Raw genomic sequence first — 25,793 nt, forward strand, 5'->3', positions numbered from 1 at the left:
GCTGGTCGAGAGTGGTCAGTGCTTTGATGCTGGGGATGTTTGCCTGGGCGAGAACACTGACGTTGGTGCGTCTATACTCCCAGTGGATTTGTAGGATCTTGCAGAGGCAGTGCTGGTGGTACTTAGACAACTTGGATCATTTTCCATACCTCGGGAGCCTACTATCAGCAAGGACAGACATCGACGACGAGGTCCAACACCGCCTCCAGTGCGCCAGCGCAGACTTCGGTTGCCTGAGGAGGAAAGTGTTTGAAGACCAGGATCTCAAATCTGGCACCAAGCTCATGGTCTACAGGGCAGTCGTGATACCCGCTCTCCTATATGGCTCAGAGACGTGCATCACATACAGTAGATACCTTCTAAATGTAGGTTTATCCTGTTCTTCAGGATTTTGTTCCAATAGTTTTCCCACCTCTGAGGTTAGGCTGACTGGCCTGTAATTACTCTGTCTATCCCTTTCTCCCTTTTTAAACAACAGTACCACATGAGCAGTCCTGCAGTTATCATGGGCGACTTTAATCTACATATTGACTGGGCTAACCAAAGTGGTAGCAATGCAGTGGAGGAGGATTTCTTTGAGTGTATTAGGGATGGTTTTCAAGACCAATATGTCGAGGAACCAACGAGAGAGCTGGCCATCCTAGACTGGGTGATGTGTAATGAGAAAGGACTAATTAACAATCTTGTGCGAGGCCCCTTGGGGAAGAGTGACCATAATATGGTAGAATTCTTTATTAAGATGGAGAGTGACACAGTTAATTCAGAGACTAGGGTCCTGAACTTAAGGAAAGGTAACTTCGATGGTATGAGGCGTCAGTTGGCTAGAATAGACTGGCAAATGATACTTAAAGGGTTGACGGTGGATAGGCAATGGCAAACATTTAAAGACCACATGGATGAACTTCAACAATTGTACATCCCTGTCTGGAGTAAAAATAAAACGGGGAAGGTGGCTCAACCGTGGCTAACAAGGGAAATTAAGGATAGTGTTAAAACCAAGGAAGAGGCATATAAATTGGCCAGAAAAAGCAGCAAACCTGAGGACTGGGAGAATTTTGTAACACAGCAGAGGAGGACAAAGGGTTTAATTAGGAGGGGGTAAATAGAGTATGAGAGGAAGCTTGCTGGAAACATAAAAACTGACTGCAAAAGCTTCTATAGATATGTGAAGAGAACAAGATTAGTGAAAACAAACGTAGGACCCTTGCAGTCAGACTCAGGCGAATTTATAATGGGGAACAAAGAAATGGCAGACTAGTTAAACAAATACTTCGGTTCTGTTTTCACGAAGGAAGACACAAATAACCTTCCGGAAATACTCGGGGACCGAGGGTCTAGTGAGAAGGAGGTACTGAAGGATATCCTTATTTTGCCAGAAATTGTTTTAGGGAAATTGATGGGATTGAAGGCTGATAAATCCCTGGGGTGTGATAGTCTGCATCCCAGAGTACTTAAGGAAGTGGCCCTAGAAATAGTGGATGCATTGGTAATCATTTTCCAACAGTCTTATCGACTCTGGATCAGTTCCTATGGACTGGAGGGTAGCTAATGTAACACCACTGTTTAAAAAAAGAGGAGAGAGAAAACGGGTAATTATAGACTAGTTAGCCTGACATCAGTAGTGGGGAAAATGTTGGAATCAATTATTAAAGATGAAATAGCAGCGCATTTGGAAAGCAGTGACAGGATCGGTCCAAGTCAGCATGGATTTATGAAAACATAAGAACATAAGAATTAGGAACATGAGTAGGCCATCGAGCCCCTCAAGCCTGCTCCAGCATTCAACAAGATCATGGCTGATCTGGCCGTGGACTCAGCTCCACTTACCCACCCGCCCGCTCCCCGTAACCCTTAATTCTCTTATTAGTTAAAAATCTATCTATTTGTGACTTGGAATACATTCAATGAGCTAGCCTCAACTGCTTCCTTTGGCAGAGAATTCCACAGATTCACAACCCTCTGGGAGAAGAAATTCCTTCTCAACTCGGTTTTAAATTGGCTCCCCCGTATTTTGAGGCTGTGCCCCCTAGTTCTAGTCTCCCCGACCAGTGGAAACAACCTCTCTGCCTCTATCTTGTCTATCCCTTTCATTATTTTAAATGTTTCTATAAGATCACCCCTCCTCCTTCTGAACGCCAACGAGTAAAGACCCAGTCTACTCAATCTATCATAAGGTAACCCCCTCATCTCCGGAATCAGCCTAGTGAATCGTCTCTGTACCCCCTCCAAAGCTAGTATATCCTTCCTTAAGTAAGGTGACCAAAACTGCACGCAGTACTCCAGGTGCGGCCTCACCAATACCCTGTACAGTTGCAGCAGGACCTCCCTGCTTTTGTACTCCATCCCTCTCGCAATGAAGGCCAACATTCCATTCGCCTTCCTGATTACCCGCTGCACCTGCAAACTAACTTTTTGGGATTCATGCACAAGGACCCCCAGGTCCCTCTGCACCGCAGCATGTTGTAAATTCTCCCCATTCGAATAATATTCCCTTTTACTGTTTTTTTCCCCAAGGTGGATGATCTCACATTTTCCTACATTGTATTCCATCTGCCAAACCTTAGCCCATTCGCTTAACCTATCTAAATCTCTTTGCAGCCTCTCTGTGTCCTCTACACAACCCGCTTTCCCACTAATCTTTGTGTCATCTGCAAATTTTGTTACACTATACTCTGTCCCCTCTTCCAGGTCATCTATGTATATTGTAAACAGTTGTGGTCCCAGCACCGATCCCTGTAGCACACCACTAACCACCGATTTCCAACCCGAAAGGGACCCATTTATCCCGACTCTCTGCTTTCTGTTCGCCAGCCAATTCTCTATCCATGCTAATACATTTCCTCTGACTCCGTGTACCTTTATCTTCTGCAGTAACCTTTTGTGTGGCACCTTATCAAATGCCTTTTGGAAATCTAAATACACCACATCCATCGGTACACTTCCATCCACCATAGAAACATAGAAAATAGGTGCAGGAGCAGGCCATTCAGCCCTTCTAGCCTGCACCGCCATTCAATGAGTTCATGGCTGAACATGAAACTTCAGTACCCCCTTCCTGCTTTCTCGCCATACCCCTTGATCCCCCGAGTAGTAAGGACTTCATCTAACTCCCTTTTGAATATATTTAGTGAATTGGCCTCAACTACTTTCTGTGGTAGAGAATTCCACAGGTTCACCACTCTCTGGGTGAAGAAGTTTCTTCTCATCTCGGTCCTAAATGGCTTACCCCTTATCCTTAGACTGTGACCCCTGGTTCTGGACTTCCCCAACATTGGGAACATTCTTCCTGCATCTAACCTGTCTAAACCCGTCAGAATTTTAAACGTTTCTATGCGGTCCCCTCTCATTCTTCTGAACTCCAGTGAATACAAGCCCAGTTGATCCAGTCTTTCTTGATAGGTCAGTCCCACCATCCCGGGAATCAGTCTGGTGAATCTTCGCTGCACTCCCTCAATAGCAAGAATGTCCTTCCTCAAGTTAGGAGACCAAAACTGTACACAATACTCCAGGTGTGGCCTCACCAAGGCCCTGTACAACTGTAGCAACACCTCCCTGCCCCTATACTCAAATCCCCTCGCTATGAAGGCCAACATGCCATTTGCTTTCTTAACCGCCTGCTGTACCTGCATGCCAACCTTCAATGACTGATGTACCATGACACCCAGGTCTCGTTGCACCTCCCCTTTTCCTAATCTGTCACCATTCAGATCATAGTCTGTCTCTCTGTTTTTACCACCAAAGTGGATAACCTCACATTTATCCACATTATACTTCATCTGCCATGCATTTGCCCACTCACCTAACCTATCCAAGTCACTCTGCAGCCTCATAGCATCCTCCTCGCAGCTCACACTGCCATCCAACTTAGTGTCATCCGCAAATTTGGAGATACTACATTTAATCCCCTCGTCTAAATCATTAATGTACAATGTAAACACCATGCTCGTTATATCTTCAAAGAATTCCAGTAAATTAGTTGAACATGATTTCCCCTTCATGAATCCATGCTGCGTCTGCTTGATTGCACTATTCCTATCTAGATGTCCTGCTATTTCTTCCTTAATAGTTTCAAGCATTTTCCCCACTACAGAATGGGAAATCATGATTGACAAATCTCGTGGAATATTTTGAGGTTGTAACTAATAGAGTGGACAAGGGAGAACCAGTGGATGTGGTGTATTTGGACTTTCAAAAGGCTTTTGACAAGATCCCACACGAGATTGGTGTGCAAAATCAAAGCACATGGTATTGGGGGTAATGGACTGACGTGGATAGAGAACTGGAAGCAGATTCTGGATAAACAGGACCTTTTCAGAATGGCAGGCAGTGACTAGTGTGGTGCCGCATGGCTCAGTGCTGGGACCCAGTTCTTTACAATATACATGAATGATATAGATGAAGGAATTGATGACACTAAACTGGGTGGTGGTGTGAGCTGTGAGGAGGACACCAAGAGGCTGCAGGGTGACTTGGACAGGTGAGGTGAGTGGGTAAATACATGGCAGATGCAGTATAATGTGGATAAATGTGAGGTTATCCATTTTGGGGGCAAAAACACGAAGGCAGAATATTAACTGAACGGCGGCAGATTAGAAAAGGGGGAGGTGCAACGAGACCTGGGTGTCATGGTTCATCAGTCATTGAAAGTTTGCATGCAGGTTCAGCAGGCGGTGAAAAAGGCAAATGGTATGTTGGCCTTCAAAGCTAGGGGATTTGAGTATAGGAGCAGGGAGGTCTTACTGCAGTTGTACAGGGCCTTGGTGAGGCCTCACCTGGAATATTGTGTTCAGTTTTGGTCTCCTAATCTGAGGAAGGACATTCTTACTATTGAGGGAGTGCAGCGAAGGTTCACCAGACTGATTCCCAGGATGGCGGGACTGACAAATGAGGAGAGACTGGCTCAACTGGGCCTTTTTACACTGGAGTTTAGAAGGATGAGAGGGGATCTCATAGAAATGTATAAGATTTTGATGGGACTGGACAGGTTAGATGCAGGAAGAATGTTCCCGATGATGGGGAAGTCCAGAACCAGGGGACACAGTCTAAGGATAAAGTGTAGGCCATTTAGGACGAGATGAGGAGAAACTTCTTCACTCAGAGTTGTTAACCTGTGGAATTCCCAACCGCAGAGAGTTGTTGATGCCAGTTCATTGGATATTATTCAACAGGGAGTTCGATATGGCCCTTACGGCTAAAGGGATCAAGGGGTGTGGTGAGAAAGCAGGAAAGGGGTACTGAGGGAATGATCAGCCATGACCTTATTGAATGGTGGTGCTGGCTCGAATAGCCACCTATTTTCTATGTTTCTATGTCCTCTGGCACCACATCTGAAGCCAGTGAGGATTGGAAAATGATGGTCAAGGCCCCTGCTATTTCCTCTTTTGCTTCGCTTAACAGCCTGAGATATATTTCATCTGGGCCTAGGGACTTACCCACTTTCAAAGGTGCTTAACCCCTTCATATCTTCTCTCTCAATATATTAGCATGGATTCTGGATTGGTTAATGGACAGGAAACCGAGAGTAGGAATAAATGGGCTGCACCTAGCGGGTGCTGCTTGGGCCTCAGCTACTTTCAATCTATACTAATGACCTCGATGAAGGGGCTGAGTGTAATGTATCCAAGTTTGCTGACGATACAAAGTTAGGTGGGAAAGTGAGCTGTGAGAAGGACCGAAAGGTGCAGAGAGGTGAAGATAGGTTGACCGAGTAGACAAGAACACAGTAAATGGTGGTTGAATGAGTAGCCGAGCAAGCCACTCAGTTGTATCAAACCACATTTTTTTTTAAATGGTGAGAGATTGGGAAATGTTGGTGTTCAGAGGGACCTGGTTAACATGCAGGTACAGCAAGCAATTAAAGCAAATAGTATGCTGGCTTTTGTGACAAAGGGATTGGAGTATAAGAGCAAAGATGTCTTACTACAATTATACAGGGTGTTGGTGAGGCCTCACCTGGATACTTTGTCTCCTGACAAAAGGAAAGACATATTTGCCTTGGAGCGAGTGCAACAAAGGATCACGAGACTGATTCCTGGGATGAGGGCCTTAACCTATGATGAGCGATTGAGTAGGCTATGCCGATATTCTCTGGAGTTTAGAAGAGTGAGAGGTGGTCTAATTGAAACATATAAAATTCTTAAGGGGTTTGATCGGATTAATGCTGAGAGGTTGTTTCCCCTGGCTGAGGAATCTAGAACAGGGGGGGTCACAGTCTCAGAATAAGGGGGAGCAATGTCTTCACTCAAGTGGTTGTAAATCTTTGGTGTTCTCTACCCCAGAGGCTTGTGGATGATCAGTCGTTGAGTATATTCAAGACAGAGGGCGATAAATCTTCGGGAATTAAGGGATATGGGGATAGTGTGTGAAGGTGGAGTTGAGGTAGATCAGCCATGATCTTGTTGAATGGCTGAGCAGGCTCGAGGGGTGCACTGGCCTACTCCTGCTCCTATTTCTTACGTTAGCCTTTTAAATTATTTTTTGCATGAGCCTTTGAAATTATTTTTTGGACCTGTGCACTAGCTTTTAGTGATCTCTCCGCTCAGCCACAGTTCCTCGCTTCTCACCATTCAGAAAATACTCTGATCTGTCCTCCTTGGGTCTGAAGTGGATGACCTGACACTTTCCCACATTAAGCTCCATCGGCGGCAGTTTTACTCACTCACCGAATCGATCAACGTCCTTTCGCACTTGGCTGCTCTGTCGACACTATGTACTGCGCCACCTACCTGGAAGTACGGCTCTCTCTTCCTTTCCTGCGTCATTAATAACTGTGAGAGCCAGTACAGATCCCTGATCACATCCTGGCGATTGGAGCACATACCCATTCTCCCACTCGCTCTCTCCCAGCTCCCAACCAATTCCCTGTCCAAGCCAGTAGGTTGCCTCCAATTCCACGCACTCATTTGTCTGCACACACCCTTCCTGCCCTTATGTACAATGTTACCATTGGCTTTACACTGTCTGCAGCAGACCCAGTGGTTTATCTTGTCGTGCTTGTTAACTCGTCAGTTGTGTTTTGTACTTTCTCTTGTGGGACGGTTAAAATGTTGCTTGGCGTCGAAGCCACAGCATGGTTGTGCAGTCAGCTGACCGGGGATTCCACAGCAATTAGCTTGTTCACCGTTAATCAGATATTTTCATGTAGACAGGACAGTTGAGTGGTTTCCAATCTGCAATGTATTAAAGCTAATGATGCTGAAATGGAAAGGCAGGTTATTTATTGTCCAGCCATTTATAAATTGCTGATATAGTTACGATGTTCATTCAAACCTGTTTTTGTTTGCATGGATTTGCTGGAAACGAGCCCTGGAGTAATGTGTGTGCCAGGCATTCATCAGTGTCGGGCTTTGTGTTGAGGTGGCGATGAACATTAATAGCGCATGAAGGAGTATCAAAGACCATGCCTGTGAAGTAATCTTTCAGAGCTGCACCATTTGATTACTTCCTGCCTCTGACTCCTTTCACAGATCAGGATGACTCTGCCCAACATGTTCGACATGGCGATGTCTTCAGACTGGAACACAAAGAGTAAGTCTGGGAAATGGGGGGGTTCTTCAGGGTTTCCGGGTTGACCCTGCAGGCTCATATCTTGTGTTTTTTGTTTGATAGAACATCCCGCAATATGCACAGTCACCAGCATGAGGCACCGCTGACGAAGAAGCACTTCCAGGTCACAGGATATGGAATAGTAAGGAACAATCAGGGGCTTGGATTGAGCGAGAGTTCTCTCTGTACAAGTCATGGAGGAAAGGCTGCAGATATTTGAGTCTGCCGCGGACAGTGGGCTCACCTGGGGCCAGGAAATTGTGGTGTCGAAACACCGAGACGTCACAGCTTTAAAATGTCTCGGGCAAGGAGGACGAGGTATTTTGTGCAGAGGGCATTGTGGGATTATCAGGGACAGGCATGAATACCCTGGGGGGGGCACGAGGGTAAAGAAGGCAGGTATTTATATCCATCTGGCATTTTCTCACTGAAAAGAGAAGGTTGTGAAGTGATATGATTGCTGCTTTTAGTATTCTAAAGGGACTAGATAATGTCGACCATGACCAGCTGTTACAACCTTGTTCATAACAGTAGACCCAGAGGACACGGCCTGTGCTTGAAGGGGGAAATTCAAACCAATCTGTGGGAACAATATTTCCGTGAGCGAGTGCTCAATCTATGGGACACGGTGGAAGCAGTTGTTGTTGTATTCAAATGCACATAAAATAGATTTCTTTCAGAAAATAACATTTTGGGATACCATGAGTTATTTGAGGCAAGGCGTGTGGGGAGTGATGTGTGTTCAGGAGGAACAGGTGACTGTGGGCCAGTGGTTGCCAAAGCTCTCCCCCACTGGGGGGGGTCTGTTGTAGAGATAGACAGAGATTGGTTGCTGTGATTGGTCATTGTATCCTGTGACCACCAGGATGGCAGGAGGTGAACGAGATGAACCTTGGTTCCTGTGTAACGTAGTGGTGTACAGGGACAAGAAATAACGGCTCAGATGAAGTGGAATCCTCCTGCTGCTGATTGAAGAGTGTTTCTGTTTATTTACAGAATGGAACTGGAGATTCAAATGACTTCTGGAGAATTGAGGTGGTTGGAGGACAGACTGGGGATCTGATTAAAGTTCTCAGAAGTAAAATTCGATTAATCCATGTGGCGACAGGCTGTATCCTGTATTCCTCTGGAAAATCCCTGCCCAAGTGGTGAGTCTGTTATTGGCTGCTCCAACTGAGTCTTCTGCATGCCATCAGTTCAATCTTACCAAATGTTGTGTAGGTACTCGACCCGTGTAACCCTGGTATCCCATATCTTTTATAAAAGGCACCACAGACCACACTGGTAATTGTTCTTTCCCCATCGCCGGATTCTATGCTTCTGAGTTCTTCCATCTCAAGAATTGAATAAACTATAGACACTTGAACCATGAAGGCCATTTGGCTCATGGCTATGTTGGCTCTTTACTGGAGCAATTTAATACTGATCCCACTACCTCGCTCTCTCCCCGTAGCCCTGTATCTGTCTGCTCCGCACTATATGGATCACAATGTGAGATTCATTAGCTTGTGTGAAAGATCTGGAATTAAGCAGAACAGGATTAATATTGATAGCTCTGCTTCAAATATATATACAGTTTTCCTTCAACCAAACAATCGATATCCTGAGCTCTGTCCCTGCTCTTAGTGAAGTCCTCCCCATGGACTCCGCAGTCTGAGGATATGGTCTTTCCCTATTCACTCCATGAAGACCCTTTGTCATTTTAAAGACCCCTATTAAAACTCCTTGTATGTTCCAGTGGAAATAGTCCCAATAATGAAAGGGTTTGATAGGGTAGATGTCGAGAACATGTTTCCACTTGTGGGGGAGTCCAGAACTGGAGGTCATTAATCAAAGATAATCATTAATAAACCAATAGGGAATTCAGGAACTCTTTACCCAGAGTGGTTAGAATGTGGACTTGCTACCACAAGGACTACTAAAAATCCTATTTTCGATGTTTCTATACTAAATATATTCAAAAAGGAGTTAGATGAAGTCCTTACTACTCGGGGGATCAAGAGGTATGGTGAGAAAACAGGAATGGGGTACTGAAGTTACATGTTCAGCCATGAACTCATTGAATGGTGGTGCAGGCTAGAAGGGCCGAATGGCCTACTCCTGCACCTATTTTCTATGTTTCTATGTAAATGTGAGTCATGTAGACACATTTAATGGGGATAAGCACATGGGGGAGAAAGGCAGAGAAGGAATAAAAACAGAAAATGCTGGAAATACTCAGCAGGTCAGGCAGCATCTGTGGAGAGAGAAACAGAGTTAACGTTTCGGGTTGATGACCCTTCGTCAACTCAACCGTTAGAGATGTAACCGGTTTTAAACAAGTGTAGGGGCAGGGTACCTATGCAGGGAGATAGAGGGAAATAAAATGGAGGCAGAAGCAAAAGATCGAGAAGAGAACAGTAAAAAGTGGAGTGCAGAGAAACCCAAGGCAAAAATCAAAAAGGGCCACATTACAGCAAAATTCTAAAGGGACAAAGAGTGTTAAAAAGACAAGCCTGAAGAGTATTCGTAATAAGGTGGATTAATTAACTGCACAGGCAGCTATTAACGATTATGATATAATTGGGATTACGGAGACATGGCTCCAGGGTGACCAAGGCTGGGAACTCAACATCCAGAGGTATTCAACATTCAGGAAGGATAGACCGAAAGGAAAAGGAGGTTAAAGAGGACATTAATGCAATCGTAAGAAAGGACATTAGCTTGGATGATGTGGAATCGGTATGGTTAGAGCTGCAGAATACCAAAGGGCAGAAAACGCTAGTGGGAGTTGTGCACAGACCATCAAACAGTAGTAGTGAGGTTGGGGACAGCATCAAACAAGAAATTAGGGTACAGTGGTTATCATGGGTGACTTTAATCTACATATAGATTGTGCTAACCAAACTGGTAGCAATATGGTGGAGGAGGATTTCCTGGAGTGTATTAGGGATGGCTTTCTAGACCAATATGTTGAGGAACCAACTGGAGAGCTGGCCATCCTAAACTGGGTATTGTGTAATGAGAAAGGACTAATTAACAGTCTTGTTGTGCGAGGCCCCTTGGGGAAGAGTGACCATAATATGGTAGAATTCTTTATTAAGATGGAGAGTGACACAGTTAATTCAGAGACGAGGGTCCTGAACTTAAGGAAAGGTAACTTCGATGGTATGAGACGTGAATTGACTAGAATAGACTGGCAAATGATACTTAAAGGGTTGACAGTGGATAGGCAATGGCAGACATTTATAGATTACATGGATGAACTTCAACAATTGTACATCTCTGTGTGGAGTAAAAATAAAACGGGGAAGGTGGCTCAACCGTGGCTAACAAGGGAAATTAAGGATAGTGTTAAATCCAAGGAAGAGGCATATAAATTGGCCAGAAAAAGCAGCAAACCTGAGGACTGGGAGAATTTTAGAATTCAGCAGAGGCGGACAAAGGGTTTAATTAGGCGGGGGAAAATAGAGTATGAGAGTAAGCTTGCAGGGAACATAAAAACTGACTGCAAAAGCTTCTATAGATATGTGAAGAGAAAAAGATTAGTGAAGACAAATGTAGGTCCCTTGCAGTCAGATTCAGGTGAATCTATAATGGGGAACAAAGAAATGGCAGACCAATTGAACAAATACTTTGGATCTGTTTTCACTAAGGGAGACACAAATAACCTTCCGGAAATACTCGGGGTTTGAGGGTCTAGCGAAAAGGAGGAACTGAAGGAAATCCTTTTTAGGTGGGAAATTGTGTTCGGGAAATTGTTGGGATTGAAGGCCGATAAATCCCCGGGGCCTGATAGGCTGCATCCCAGAGTACTTAAGGAAGTTGTCCGAGAAATAGTGGATGCATTGGTGATCATTTTCCAACATTCTATTGACTCTGGATCAGTTGCTATTGTTTTGGGGGACGCTAATGTAACCCCACTTTTTAAAAAAGGAGGGAGAGAGAAAACGGGTAATTATAGACCGGTTCGCATGACATCGGTGGTGGGGAAAATGCTGGAATCAATTATTAAAGATAAATAGCAGCGCATTTGGAAAGCAGAGACAGGATCGGTCCAAGTCAGCATGGATTTATGAAAGGGAAATCATGCTTGACAAATCTTCTGGAATTTTTTGAGGATGTAACTGGTAGAGTGAACAAGGGAGAACCAGTGGATGTGGTGTATTTGGACTTTCTAAAGGCTTTTTACAAGGTCCCACACAAGAGATTGGTGTGCAAAATTAAATCACATGGTATTGGGGGTAATGTACTGACGTGGATAGAGAACTGGTTGGCAGACAGGAAGCAGAGAGTCGGGATAAACGGGTCCTTATCAGAATGGCAGGCAGTGACTAGTGGAGTGCCGCAGGGCTCAGTGCTGGTACCCCAGCTCTTTACAATATACATCAATGATTTAGATGAAGGAATTGAGTGTAATATCTACAAGTTTGCAGATGACACTAAACTGGGTGGCAGTATGAGCTGTGAGGAGGACGCCAAGAGGCTACTTGGGTGACTTGGACAGGTTAGGTGAGTGGGCAAATACATGGCAGATGTAGTATAATGTAGATAAATGTGAGGTTATGGAAAAAACAGGAAGACAGAATATTATCTGAATGGTGACAGACTAGGAAAAGGGGAGGTGCAACGGAACCTGGGTGTTATGGTTCATCAGTCATTGAAGTTTGGCATGCAGGTACAGCAGGCGGTGAAGAAGGCAAATGGCATGTTGGCCTTCATAGCTAGGGGATTTAAGTATAGGAGCAGGGAGGTCTTACTGCAGTTGTACAGGGCCTTGGTGAGACCACACCTGGAATATTGTGTTCAGTTTTGGTCTCCTAATCTGAGGAATGACTTTCTTGCTATTGAGGGAGTGCAGCGAAGGTTCACCAGATTGATTCCCGGGATGGCAGGACTGACATATGAGGAAAGACTGGATCAAGTGGGCCTGTATCCACTGGAGTTTAGAAGAATGAGAGGGGATCTCACAGAAACATATAAAATTCTGATGGGATTGGACAGGTTAGATGCAGGAAGAATGTTCCCGATGTTGGGGAAGTCCAGAACCAGGGGACACAGTCAAAGGATAAGGGGTAAGCCATTTAGGACCGAGATGAGGAGAAACGTCTTCACTCAGAGTTGTTAACCTGTGGAATTCTCTACCACAGAGAGTTGTTGATACCAGTTCATTGGAGGGAGTTAGACATGGCCCTTACGGCTAAAGGGATCAAGGGGTATGGAGCGAAAGCAGGAAAGGGGTACTGAGGGAATGATCAGTCATGATCTTATTGAATGGTGGTGCAGGCTCTAAGGGCCGAATGGCCTCCTCCTGCACCTATTTTCTATGTTTCTATGTCAGGGGGATGGGAGGAAAGACCAAAAGGGAAGGTCTGCGATAGGCTGGAAGGCAGGAGAGATTGAGACAAAAGGGATGACGGTGAAAGGTGAAAGGAGATGGTAATGGTCCACTCTATTACCCCCAGCACCCCCTCCCCTTCCCACGGTACCTTCCCGTGCAAGCGCAGGAGATGCAACACCTGCCCTTTGACCTCCTCCCTTCCCACTGTCCAGGGCCCCAAACATTCCTTCCAGGTGAAACAGTGATTTACTTGTACCTCTTGCAATTTAGTATACTGTATTCGCTGCTCTGCATTGGGGAGACCGAGCGTGGATTGGGTGATTGCTTTGCGGAACACCTCCGTTCAGTCCGTAAGTGTGACCCTGAGCTTCCGGTCGCCTGTCACTTTAATTCCCCGCTCCACTCCCACTCTGACCTCTCCGTCCTCGGCCTCCTGCACTGTTCCAATGAAGCTCAACGCAAGCTCGAGGAACAGCACCTCATCTTTCGATCAGGCACTTTACAGACTTCGGAACTCAACATCCAGTTCAACAATTTCAGACCGTGACCTGAGCCCCCATTTCTTGGATTGGTAACTGTTGCTGGTAATTCTGATACTCCCACTAACACCTCCTCGAGACCCAGCTTGTGTTTCTCATCCAGTTACCATCTCCTTTTGGGAAAGAAACCTGATTGTTATCCCTGTTTCCCAGATCTCTCCTTGCCTGCTATTTTCCTTGTTGGATCAGAAACACGATCCAGAAATGAGCCGTGGACAATCTCGAACCTGCAACCCTTTCCCCCAACATTCCCCTTGCCCCAGCCTGCCTTTAGGTAATTACAGTCGCTCATTATTCCCGATCCGTCGATGTGCTGTTCTTGCAATTTTCTCCAATATTTCTACACATCTCTTCCTTCACAGTCCCCCTTCTTATTCTTAACTCTAACCAATATGTTCAGAGTTCCCACAATCCCCTCCAGCATTGCTGAGCTCTGGAACTGTAATGGAAACTTCAATCAACATTCCCAAGGCTCCCTCTTTCCTGCTCTACCCCTCCTGAATATTCTGTAATCAGGAATGTTCAGCTCCCAGCCTAAGTCCGGATATCTCGGGGTGTGATATCATCGTGCTCCATTTATTCCCAATGCGTTGTGCATTTAAATACACACAACTCAAACCTGCCTCTGTCTGTTTTGTAACCTTACTCTTTTAATCCTTTTCATTCTGTTTTTTAATTATTTTGTATATTTTCCTTTATTTGCTCTCCTTTTTTCTTGCCTTCTGCTTACTGCTCGTGTTTTGTTTCTCTTCACCCCTGCAATATTAGTTTAAACCCTTCACCACAGCTCGAGTTAATCTCCCAGCAAAGACTTTGGTTCCAGCCTTAAAAAAGAACATAAGAACATAAGAAATAGGAGCAGGAGTTGGCCATTCGGCCCCTCGAGCCTGCTCCACCATTCAATAAGATCATGGACTCGGCTCCACTTCCCCGCCCGCTCCCCATAACCCTTTACTCTCTTATTGCTCAAAAATCTGTCTATCTCCGCCTTAAATTTATTCAATGACCCAGCCTCCACAGCTCTCTGGGGCAGAGAATTCCACAGATTTACAACCCTCTGAGAGAAGAAATTCCTCCTCATCTCAGTTTTAAATGGGCGGCCCCTTATTCTGAGACTATGCCCCCTAGTTTTAGTTTCCCCTATGAGTGGAAATATCCTCTCTGCATCCACCTTGTCAAGTCCCCTCATTATCCTATGTTTCGATAAGATCACCTCTCATTCTTTTGAACTCCAATGGGTATAGGCCCAACCTACTCAACCTATCTTCATAGGTTAACCCCCTCATCTTCTTTTGTTCTTATGTTCTTATCTCTGGAATCAACCGAGTGAACCTTCTCTGAACAGCCTCCAATGCAAGTATATCCTTCCTTAAATACAGAGAACAAAACTGTACGCAGTACTCCAGGTGTGGCCTCACCAATACCCTGTACAGTTGTAGCAGGACTTCTCTGCTTTTATACTCTATCCCCCTTGCAATAAAGGCCAACATTCCATTTGCCTTCCTGATCACTTGCTGTACCTGCATACTCACTTTTTGTGTTTCATGCACAAGGACCCCCACGGCCCTCTGTACTGCAGCACTTTGCAATTTTTCTCCATTTAAATTATAATTTGCTTTTCTATTTTTTCTGCCAAAATGGATAACCTTATATTTTCCTACATTATACTCCATCTGACAATTATTTGCCCACTCACTTAGCCTGTCTATATCCCTTTGCAGATTTTTTGTGTCCACCTCACAATTTGCTTTCCCATCTATCTTTGTATCATCAGCAAACTTGGTACATTACACTCGGTCCCTTCATCCAAGTCATTAATATAGATTGTAAATAGTTGAGGCCCCAGCACCGATCCCTGCGGCACCCCACTAGTCACTGTTTGCTAACCGGAAAATCATCCATTTAACCCAACTCTCTGTTTTCTGTCAGTTAGCCAATCCTCTGTCCACGCTAATATATTACCCCCAACCCCGTGAGCTTTCATCTTGTGCAGTAACCTTTTATGTGGCACCTTATCGAATGCCTTCTGGAAATCCAAATACACCACATCCACTGGTTCCCCCTTATCCACCCTGTTCGTTACATCATCAAAGAACTCCAGCAAATTTGTTCAGGTGAAGCCCAACCATCCCGTAAAGGTCACTCCTGCCCCAGAACCGGTCCCGGGGAGCTGAATCCTCCCCTTCTAACACCGTCTCTCTCTCTCTCTCTCTCCCCTCCTGCACCGTCACTCTCTCTCTCTCCCCTCCTGCACCGTCACCGTCTCTCTCTCCTCCCCTCCTGCACTGTCTGTCTCTCTCTCCCTCTCTCCTCCTGCTCTCTCACTCTCTCCTCCTGCACCCTTTGTCTCTCACTCTCTCCTCCTGCATCCTCTCTCTCTCTCTCTCTCTCTCTCTCTCTCTCTCTCTCTCTCTCTCTCTCTCGCTCTCTCTCTCTCTCCCCCCCCCCCTCCTGCACCCTCTCTCTCTCTCTCTCTCTCTCTCTCTCTCTCTCCCCACTCCTGCACCGTCACTCTCCCTCTCTCCCTCTCTCCCTCTCTCCCTCTCTCCCTCTCTCCCTCTCTCTCCCTCTCTCCCTCTCTCCCTCTCTCCCTCTCTCCCTCTCTCCCTCTCTCGCTCTCTCGCTCTCTCGCTCTCTCGCTCTCTCGCTCTCTCGCTCTCTCGCTCTCTCTCTCTCTCTCTTCCGCACTGTCGGAGGGAGTGCTGCACTGTCGGATGAGATGTTAAACAGAGATCCCGTCTGTTTTTGGGTGGACGTTAAAGATCCCATGGCACTATTTCGAAGAATCGAAGGGGAGTTATCCCCGGTGTGCTGGACAATATTTATCCCTCAATCAACATAAAACAGGTGATCTGGTCATTATCACATTGCTGTTTGTGGGAGCTTGCTGTGCGCAAATTGGCTGCCGCGTTTCCCACATTACAACAGTGACTGCACTCAAAGTATTTCATTGGCTGTGAAGTGCTTTGAGACATCCGGTGGTTGTGAAAGGTGCTATATAAATGCAAGTGCCTTTTGCCTGTGAGGGACCGAGAACGTGGGCTGCAGGAACCTGTTGGCCTGCTGAATGTGATGGAGTGTTGCAAGCTGAGCCCCAAGCTCAAACGTTGAGCTTCAGTGTGAGGCGACGGAGACACTGCCTGACAATCAGCAGTGGTCATCGTGGACACACAGCACATTGTGTAGGTACTGCATATCTGTCCTCAGCTGCCTCCTCCCTGCAAAAGTTAACTTTTCAACATTTCACTGATTTTACCTCTTGGGTATAATTCGAAGCGAACTGCACCTTAATGCTGCACCCCCACGAAGGCTAACTCCCAGTATCCTGGCCTTTTACACTCACTGGTCTCGCTGAAGACTAATCTTGAGGACTTCTCTTCAGTCTAGTGCCTAACTCCTTGAATATCCTCTGGAAGAACTCAAACATGTTTGTCTGCCGTTAGTTCCAACATGTACCACCACCTCTAGTCGCTCGACTTCCCTTTCCAGAATTTCTTTCCCTCGTTCCGTGGCAGATTATTATCTGAATGGTGACAGATTAGGAAAAGGAGAGGTGCAACGAGACCTGGGTGTCATGGTACATCAGTCATTGAAAGTTGTCATGCAGGTACAGCAGGCAGGAAAGAAAGCAAATGGTATGTTGGCCTTCATAGCGAGGGGATTTGAGTATAGGAGCAGGGAGGTCTTACTGCAGTTGTACAGGGCCTTGGTGAGGCCACACCTGGAATATTGTGTGCAGTTTTGGTCTCCTAAACTGAGGAAGGACGTTCTTGCTATTGAGGGAGTGCAGCGAAGGTTCACCAGACTGATGGCAGGACTGACATATGAGGAAAGACTGGATCGGCTGGGCTTATACTCACTGAAATTTAGAAGGATGAAAGGGGATCTCATAGAAACATATAAAATTCTGAGGGGACTGGGCAGGTTAGATGCAGGAAGAATGTTCCCGATGTTGGGGAAGTCCAGAACCAGGGGTCACAGTCTAAGGATAAGGGGTAAGCCATTTAGGACTGATGAGGAGAAACTTCTTCACTCAGAGAGTTGTTAACCTGTGGAATTCCCTGCCGCAGAGAGTTGTTGAGGCCAGTTCATTGGATATATTCAAGAGGGAGTTAGATATGGCCCTTACAGCTAAAGGGATCAAGGGGTATGGAGAGAAAGCAGGAAAGGGGTACTGAGGGAATGATCAGCCATGATCTTATTGAATGGCGGTGCAGGCTCGAAGGGCCGAATGGCCTACTCCTGCACCTATTTTCTATGTTTCTATGTAACCTTCACCAGGGAGGCAACAATATAATTTGCGGCTTCTGGATATGAATGCATAAGTGGCTGTGTATTCCCCTGATTATAGATCCACTTGCTATTGCTAATCTTCTATCCTTGGGGTCTGTCATTCTCTCAACCCCGGGGATTGCATGCTCTATGCTACATTGCATTGTTAGAATACTCTATCTGACCCACTCACTGTGCAGTAACCCAGGATCTCCCTGGACCCGGCAACCTGTCTCCTGCTCCTGTTGCTGTGGGTGCTTACCCCATCTCTCGTTCTACACTACCCCTGTGTCCTAATCTGTCCAGCTCCATGTTTTGGTGACCACGTTCTGAGGAGCACGGTCAAGGAATGCCCTGAGATATTGTGGAGTGCGGCTAATTGCTGCCTGAGCACCGATCCTCTGATCCAGAGATTCCATTTCTGACGCAGCGCCACTTATCGCACTCTGCCCATCACAGGGGTCCTGCACTGCCCCGATACACTGAGGGCCATGTATCACACACTGCCCATCACAGGGGTCCTGCACTGCCCCGATACACTGAGGGCCATGTATCACACTCTGCCCATCATAGGGGTCCTGCACTGCCCCGATACACTGAGGGCCATGTATCACACTCTGCCCATCACAGGGGTCCTGCACTGCCCCGATACACTGAGGGCCATGTATCACACTCTGCCCATCACAGGGGTCCTGCACTGCCCCGATACACTGAGGGCCATGTATCACACTCTGCCCATCACAGGGGTCCTGCACTGCCCCGATACACTGAGGGCCATGTATCACACTCTGCCCATCACAGGGGTCCTGCACTGCCCCGATACACTGAGGGCCACATATTGAACTCTGCCCATCAAAGGGGTCCTCCACTGTAACTTAGTGCAGAATTGTGAATGTATCGATTGCAGCCACAGTGACCTGATTCTTGCCACAGTCTGTGTATTTAGATGGGCATATCCTGTATATCTGTAGTTGGGAGTCTGAATTTAAATAATGGGGATTTGTGTGTGTTGCGTCTCGTATTGTCTTTGTAGCCCATGTTTATTTCATGAGAGCTGCTTTACTGTTTCAACACTTGAAAATATGACTCTCACTTGTGCCTCTCTGGTCTTTGCTGTTTCTAGGGGCTGGGAGCAGGTTGAAGTCAGCTGCAGTCCGTATCTTAAAGAAACCCCCAACTCGTTGTGGAACATCGAGGACCATGTCAATGCCAAATGTAAGTGGCTACTGCAGTGATTGCAATAATACACCTCCCAGGATTACAATATCTGACCCTTCTTGTTTTGATCATTCAGTACATAGGAAAGCAATTAATGAGAGTTTTTTGGTGCATAGTTCGGTTGTCCACGAGGGTAAATTTATAGCAACGGTTAAGCCTGCGTTGTGCCTCTACAGGCACAATCAATGATAAATGCGGGGACTCCTGCACCAGGACTTTCACAGGAGCAGTCGGTGCACCTCGTTACCAACATCATACATACACGTCCCAAGGTGCTTCATGGGGTTGGAGGGAGAGAGAAGTATGATACTACACAGCAATGGGGACTCAAAGTGAAGTTAAAGAATTGTCCTCCCTCTCTCCCCGTCCCACTGTCAGAAGGTTTGATTCAGAAGAACAGAGAGTATGATCTGGACTGTCGGCTTGAGGTTGCAGAAGTAGCGTGGAGAGAGACTACATAGGGATTTGTAACAAGGATACCAGTACACTGCCAAATTCTTTATTAAATTGAATAAAATCTACTTTTTCCCCCTCTAAATTATCTATAAAATTGCTGATGATAGAAACATAGAAAATAGATGCAGGAGTAGGCCATTCGGCCCTTCGAGCCTGCACCACCATTCAATTAGTTCATGGCTGATCATTCCCTCAGTATCCCTTTCCTGCTTTCTCTCCATACCCCTTGATCCCCTTAACCGTAAGGGCCATATCTAACTCCCTCTTCAATATACCCAATGAACTGGCCTCAACAACTCTCTGCAGCAGGGAATTCCACAGGTTAACAATTCTCTGGGTGAAGAAATTTCTCCTCATCTCAGTCCTAAATGGCTTACCCCTTATCCTAAGACTATGTCTCCTGGCTCCGGACTTCCCCAACATCGGGAACATTCTTCCCGCATCTAACCTGTCCAGTCCTGTCAGAATTTTATGTTTCTATGAGATCCCCGCTCATCCTTCTAAACTCCAGTGAATAAAGGCCCAGTTGATCCAGTCTCTCCTCATATGTCAGTCCAGCCATCCCTGGAATCAGTCTGGTGAACCTTTGCTGCACTCTCTCAATAAGGCAGAGTTATTCTAAAATATCAGCCACCACTTATACACTGCGCCCGCCTTTGTCCTATGTCCCTTCTGTTGTATATGTAAACCTGTATATACCTTGTATAGCTACCAGAGGGCTCATCCCCTGGAGTCCCAAGGGATCCCATAATCCCTTGGGAGCACAGGTATTTAAGGAGGCCTCACAGGTTGGAGAGGTACTCTAGAGACCTGCAATAAAAGACTAAGGTCGCACTTTACTTGGAGCTCACAGTGTTCAGTCTGACTCTTTCTCCATACATAACACGTTCAAACTATTTAAAGTCCCTTTCTGGGGCATAAAATCATCCCTGCACAGTGCCCATCTCTCAGAAATTCCTGGTTTCAATCCCGCCTGTCTAGAAACATCGAAATTTACAGCGCAGGAAGAGGCCATTCCGGGCCATCGTGTCCGCGCCGGCCGGCAAAGAGCCGCACTGCCCTCGGTCAGCAGCCCTAAAGGGTACATATAAACCTACGAAAAATGACGGAAAAGCACAGAGCACCCAGCCCAACCAGTCCGCCTCACACAATCGTGACACCCCTTAGACTGAAACATTCTACACTCCACCCCAACCGGAGTCATGTGATCTCCTGCGAGAGACAAAAAAACAGATAAAAACCCGGCCAATTGGGGTGGAAAAAAATCTGGGAAAATTCCTCTCCGACCCATCCAGGCGATCAGAACTAGTCCAGGAGATCACCCTGGCCGTATTAGATTCCCTGCAGTACTTATCATGGTATCTGTGCCAGCCGACAAGAGCTTATCCCACTTTCCAGCTCTAGGTCCATAACCCTGCAGGTTACAGCACCTTAAGTGCCCATCCAAGCACCTTTTAAATATGGTGAGGGTTTCTGCCTCTACCACCCTTCCAGGCAAAGAGTTCCAGACCCCCACAATCCTCTGCGTGAAGAAGCTTCCCCTCAAATCCCCTCTAAACCTTCCATCAATCACCTTAAAACTATGCCCCCTCATAATTGACCTCTCCACCAAGGGAAATAGCCCTTTCTATCCACTATATCCAGGTCCCTCAAAATTTTATGCCCTCGATGAGGTCTCCTCTCAACCTCCTTTGTTCCAAGGAGAACAAAGCCAGCCTATCCAATCTGTCCTCATAGCTAAGATTCTCCATTCCAGGCAGCATTCTCGTAAATCTCCTCTGCACCCTCTCGAGTGCAATAACGTCCTTCCTATAATACGGTGACCAGAACTGCACGCAATACTCCAGCTGTGGCCTAACCAAAGTATTATACAATTTAAGCATAACCTCCCTGCTCTTGTATTCTACGCCTCGGCCAATAAAGGCAAGCATTTCATATGCCTTTTTAACCACCTTATCCACCTGGCCTGCTACTTTCAGGGATCTGTGGACAAGCACTTCTAAGTGGCCTACCATTCAATGTGAATACCGTTTCTTTATTAGCCCTCCCAAAGTGCATTACCTCACACGTCTCTGGATTAAATTCCATTTGCCACTGCTCTGCCCACCTGACCAGTAGATTGATATCCTCCTGCAGCCCATGACTTTCCTCTTCATTATCAACCACACAGCCAATTTTAGTGTCGTCTGCAAACTTCTTAATCATACTTCCTATATTCAAATCTAGATCATTGATATATACCACAAAAAGCAAGGGACCCAGTACTGAGCCCTGCGGAACCCCACTGGAAACATCCTTCCAGTCACAAAAACACCCATCAACCATTACCCTTTGCTTCCTGCCTCTGAGCCAATTTTGGATCCAACTTGCCACTTTGCCCTGGATCCCAGGGGCTTTTACCTTCATGACCAGTCTATCATGTGGGATCTTATCAAAAGCTTTGTTAAAGTCCATATGTACTACATCGTACGCACTACCCTCATCAACCCTCCTGGTTACCTCCTCAAAAAATTCAATCAGGTTAGTCAAACACTATCTTCCGTCAACAAATCCATGCTGACTGTCCTGATTAATCCTTGCCTTTCTAAATGCAGATTTATCCTGTCCTTCAGGGTTTTCTCCAATAATTTTCCCACCACTGAGGTTAGGCTGACAGACCTGTAATTACTCGGCCTATCCCTTTCTCCCTTCTTAAACAAGGATACTACATTAGCAGTCCTCCAATCCTCCGGCACCATGCCCAGATCCAAAGAGGACTGGAAAATGATGGTCAAGGCCTCTGCTATTTCCTCTTTTACTTCACTCAACAGCCTGGGATGCATTTCATCCGGGCCTGGGGACTTATCCACTTTCAAAGCTGCTAAACCCCTTAATACTTCCTCTCCAAGTCTATTTCATCCAGAATATCACACTCCTCCTTGATAGCAGTATCTGCATTGTCCCTTTCCTTTGTGAAAACAGACGCATGGTATTCATTACCAAAATACCAATATCTTCCGCCTCCACACACAGATTATCCTTATGGTCTTTAATAGGCCCTACCCTTTCTTTAGTTACCCTCTTGCTCTTAATATATTTATAGAACATCTTATGGTTTTCCTTAATTTTACTGGCCAAGAATTTTTCATGCTATCTCTTCGCATTCCTAATATCCACTTCCTAATACGAGGTAATGCCACCGGACCAGCAATTCAGAAGGCCACCACAGCAGCTGGAAACCCAAATTCAATTAATTCAATAAATTAAATAAATGTGTAACAAAAAAGCTAGTATCAGTACTGGATTGTCATTAAAAACCCATCTGGTTCACTGCTGGCCTTTAGGGAGGGAACCTCGCTGACCTTACCTGGTCTGGCCTGTATGTGACTCCAGACCCACAGCAGTGTGGTTGATTTTTCATTAATTAGGGCTAGGCTGCGAATAAATGAAAAAGCAAAGCTTCACTCGATCGATTCCTGGGATGAGGGGGTTGTCCTATGAGAGATTGAGTCGATTGAGCACAATCGCTCTGGGGTTTGACAGAATGAGAGGTGATTTGTATTTGAATGAATCAACATTATCTGCTTCCGCCATCTCCCGAGGGGGCTGGTCCATAGATTGACCGCTCGCTCACTGACTTCGTTCAACTTAATGTCGGGAAAATTGTGGTTTTCGGTGCTCATAAACTCCTGTGCCTGGATACTGACCTAAGCCCCTCCCTGTCCTTTCACTCGGGTTCAACAAGGCTATGCAACCATAGCATCCAGTTCAACCCTGCGCTGAGCTCCAAACCTCTCATTGTCACCAGCTGCAAGACTGATCCCACCTTGGCCTCTGCTGCTAAAACCCTTTGCGGATTTTGTCTCCTCACCTGAGTTTCCCAGTGCTCTCTGAACTGATTCTCATTCATCTGTGCTCCATACCCTCAACCTGTCCAAAAGGCAGCTACTCGTATCTTCTAAACATTAACACTCGCTTCTCCATCATTCCTGTCCTCCCAAACCTTCACTGGCTCCCTGTCCATCCAAACATTACATTTAAAATCTTCACCACCTTCCAGCATCTTTGCAGGTGGCAGGGCAAATTGAGAAGTCACACGGGATCCTGGGCTTTATAAATCGAGGCAGTGAGGAGAAAAGCAAGGCCCTTATGGTGAGCCTTTATACAAGGCTGGTTAGGCCCCAGCTGGGGGCCAATTGTGGGAACCACACTTTCAGAAGGATGTCAAGGTCTTGGAGAGGAAGCAGAGGACATTTACTGCAATGGAACCTCAGTAATGTGGAGAGACTGAGATTGTTTCCTTGGAGCAGAGAAGGTTATGGAGAGTTTTACGAGAGTAGCTGGGGCTTCCTGTATCCACTGGGAAGAGCGTCGGTAACCAGAGCAAACACATTGAAGATAATTGGCAAAAAATCCGTGAGGAAAGGCAGAAATTTTAGTCGGCAAGTTATGATGTTTTGGAACGCATTGCCTGAAGGGAAGGAGATTTAAAAATAACTTTCAAAAGGGAATTGGAAAGACGTGAAAGGGGAATTAGTGGGGCAATGGGGTAAGAGTGCACAGGCACGATGGACTGAATTACATAAATCCCTCCATGTCTTCATCTTTGAATAGCTCCATGCCCTTGCTCCGCTCTGCTGCTGCAGACTCAACCGGACGCTCTCCCTCCCTCCCTCCCCCTGCATGATCGGAACAGTTGGCTTCCTGTGCATGCTGCCTTTCTGTCCTCCTGATAGCTGCCTAACTTCTTAGTCCAAGACCCATTTGCCCTCTCGATCTCTCCTATTTAAAATCTCAAACTTCATCTTTCTCCTAGCCTTCAGTCACACTTTCTCAAGCACTCTTGGTTTGCCGTTCCTTTTACCAGTATTCTACAAAGTACCATCAGATGTATAGCGTAAAACATAGAAAACAAGTTCTTCCCCATCATTCAACAGAGCATGTGTGAAAGCTATTAGCTACCCATTGGACTCGATGGTTCAAGGTACCTGGACACATCATAATAACAACTTTATCATTGCAGTACCGAATATCAGCCTGGAGGTACTGAAACCCTCATTCCCAGAGATCCTGCTGGAGTCACACGTCGTCATGATCCGGGTCAGTAAATCTCCTCATACTTTAGTAACTGTCAATCACAGACCAGCCAGACTCTGAAATTATTCTAGTGCATTCAATAAACATTCTTATTTAGTCATTCATGGGATGTGGGCGTCGCTGGCAAGGCCGGCATTTATTGCCCATCCCTAATTGCCCCGTGAGAAGGTGGTGGTGAGCTCCTTCTTGAACCGCTGCAGTCCGTGTGGTGAAGGTGCTCCCATTGTGCTGTTAGGGAGGGAGTTCCAGGATTGTGACCCAGCGACGATGAAGGAACGGCCGATATATTTCCAAGTCAGGATGGTGTGTGACTGGGAGGGGAGCGTGGAGATGGTGGTGTTCCCATGCGCCTGCTGCCCTTGTCCTTCTAGGTGGTAGAGGTCGTGGGCTTGGGAGGTGCTGCTGAAGAAGCCTTGGCGAGTTGCTGCAGTGCATCTTGTAGATGGTACACACTGCAGCCACGGTGCGCCGGTGGTGGAGGGAGTGAATGTTGAAGGTGGGGGATGGGAGGCCAATCAAGCGGCTGCTTTGTCCTGGATGGTGTCGAGCTTCTTGAGTGTTGTTGGAGCTGCACTAATCCAGGCAAGTGGGGAGTATTCCATCACACTCCTGACTTGTGCCTTGTAGATGGTAGAAAGGCTTTGGGGAGTCAGGAGGTGAGACACTCACCGCAGAATACCCAGCCTCTCGCCTCTTTGTAGCCACATTATTTATGTGGCTGGCTCAGTGCAGTTTCTGGTTAATGGTGAGCCCCAATCCTGTTTTTTGTGGACAGGACATATCTGGGCAGTTTTCCACTTTGTCGGGTACAGCATTTTGTAGCTGTACTGGAACAGCAAGTTCTGGAGCTTAAGCCTTTCAGCATTGTTGCCAAATTAAGTAATTTAAGAGTTAAGTCATGCCAGGAGAGCCCAGACCCGTGTCATGCTCCTCCTGTGCTATGTGGGAAATCAGGGATGCTTCCAGTGTCCCTGACGACTACGTGTGCAGGAAGTGTATCCAGCTGCAGCTCCTGACAGACCGCATTGCGGCACTAGAGCTGCGCATGGATTCACTCTGGAACATCCGCGATGCGGAGGATGTCGTGTCTAGCACGTTTAGTGAGTTGGTCACACCGCAGGTAAACATTAAACAGACAGAGAGTGGGTGACCATCAGGAAAAGCAGTGGCAGGAAGGTAGTGCAGGGGTCCCCTGTGGTCATCTCCCTCCAAAACAGATACACCGCTTTGGGTACTGTTGGGGGAGATGATTCATCAGGGGAGGGCAGCAGTAGCCAAGTTCATGGCACATTGGGTGACTGCTGCACAGGAGGGCAGGAAAAAGAGTGGGAGAGCTATAGTGGTCAGGGATTCTATTGTAAGGGGAA

General features: G+C 46.4%; 1 protein-coding gene across 1 annotated transcript in view; it reads left to right on the forward strand.

The window, feature by feature from the left end:
- Positions 1-25,793, forward strand: part of pomt2 (protein-O-mannosyltransferase 2) — a 136,873-nt gene that overhangs the window by 41,578 nt on the left and 69,502 nt on the right. The window contains exons 11-15 of the mRNA XM_070871355.1: positions 7,467-7,527; positions 7,609-7,687; positions 8,542-8,693; positions 18,800-18,891; positions 24,353-24,429. Coding sequence (XP_070727456.1) covers positions 7,467-7,527; positions 7,609-7,687; positions 8,542-8,693; positions 18,800-18,891; positions 24,353-24,429 — 461 coding nt within the window. The remainder of the gene's footprint in view (positions 1-7,466; positions 7,528-7,608; positions 7,688-8,541; positions 8,694-18,799; positions 18,892-24,352; positions 24,430-25,793) is intronic.

The sequence above is a fragment of the Pristiophorus japonicus genome, unplaced genomic scaffold (assembly GCF_044704955.1).
Source record: "Pristiophorus japonicus isolate sPriJap1 unplaced genomic scaffold, sPriJap1.hap1 HAP1_SCAFFOLD_246, whole genome shotgun sequence".
NCBI lineage: Eukaryota > Metazoa > Chordata > Chondrichthyes > Pristiophoridae > Pristiophorus > Pristiophorus japonicus.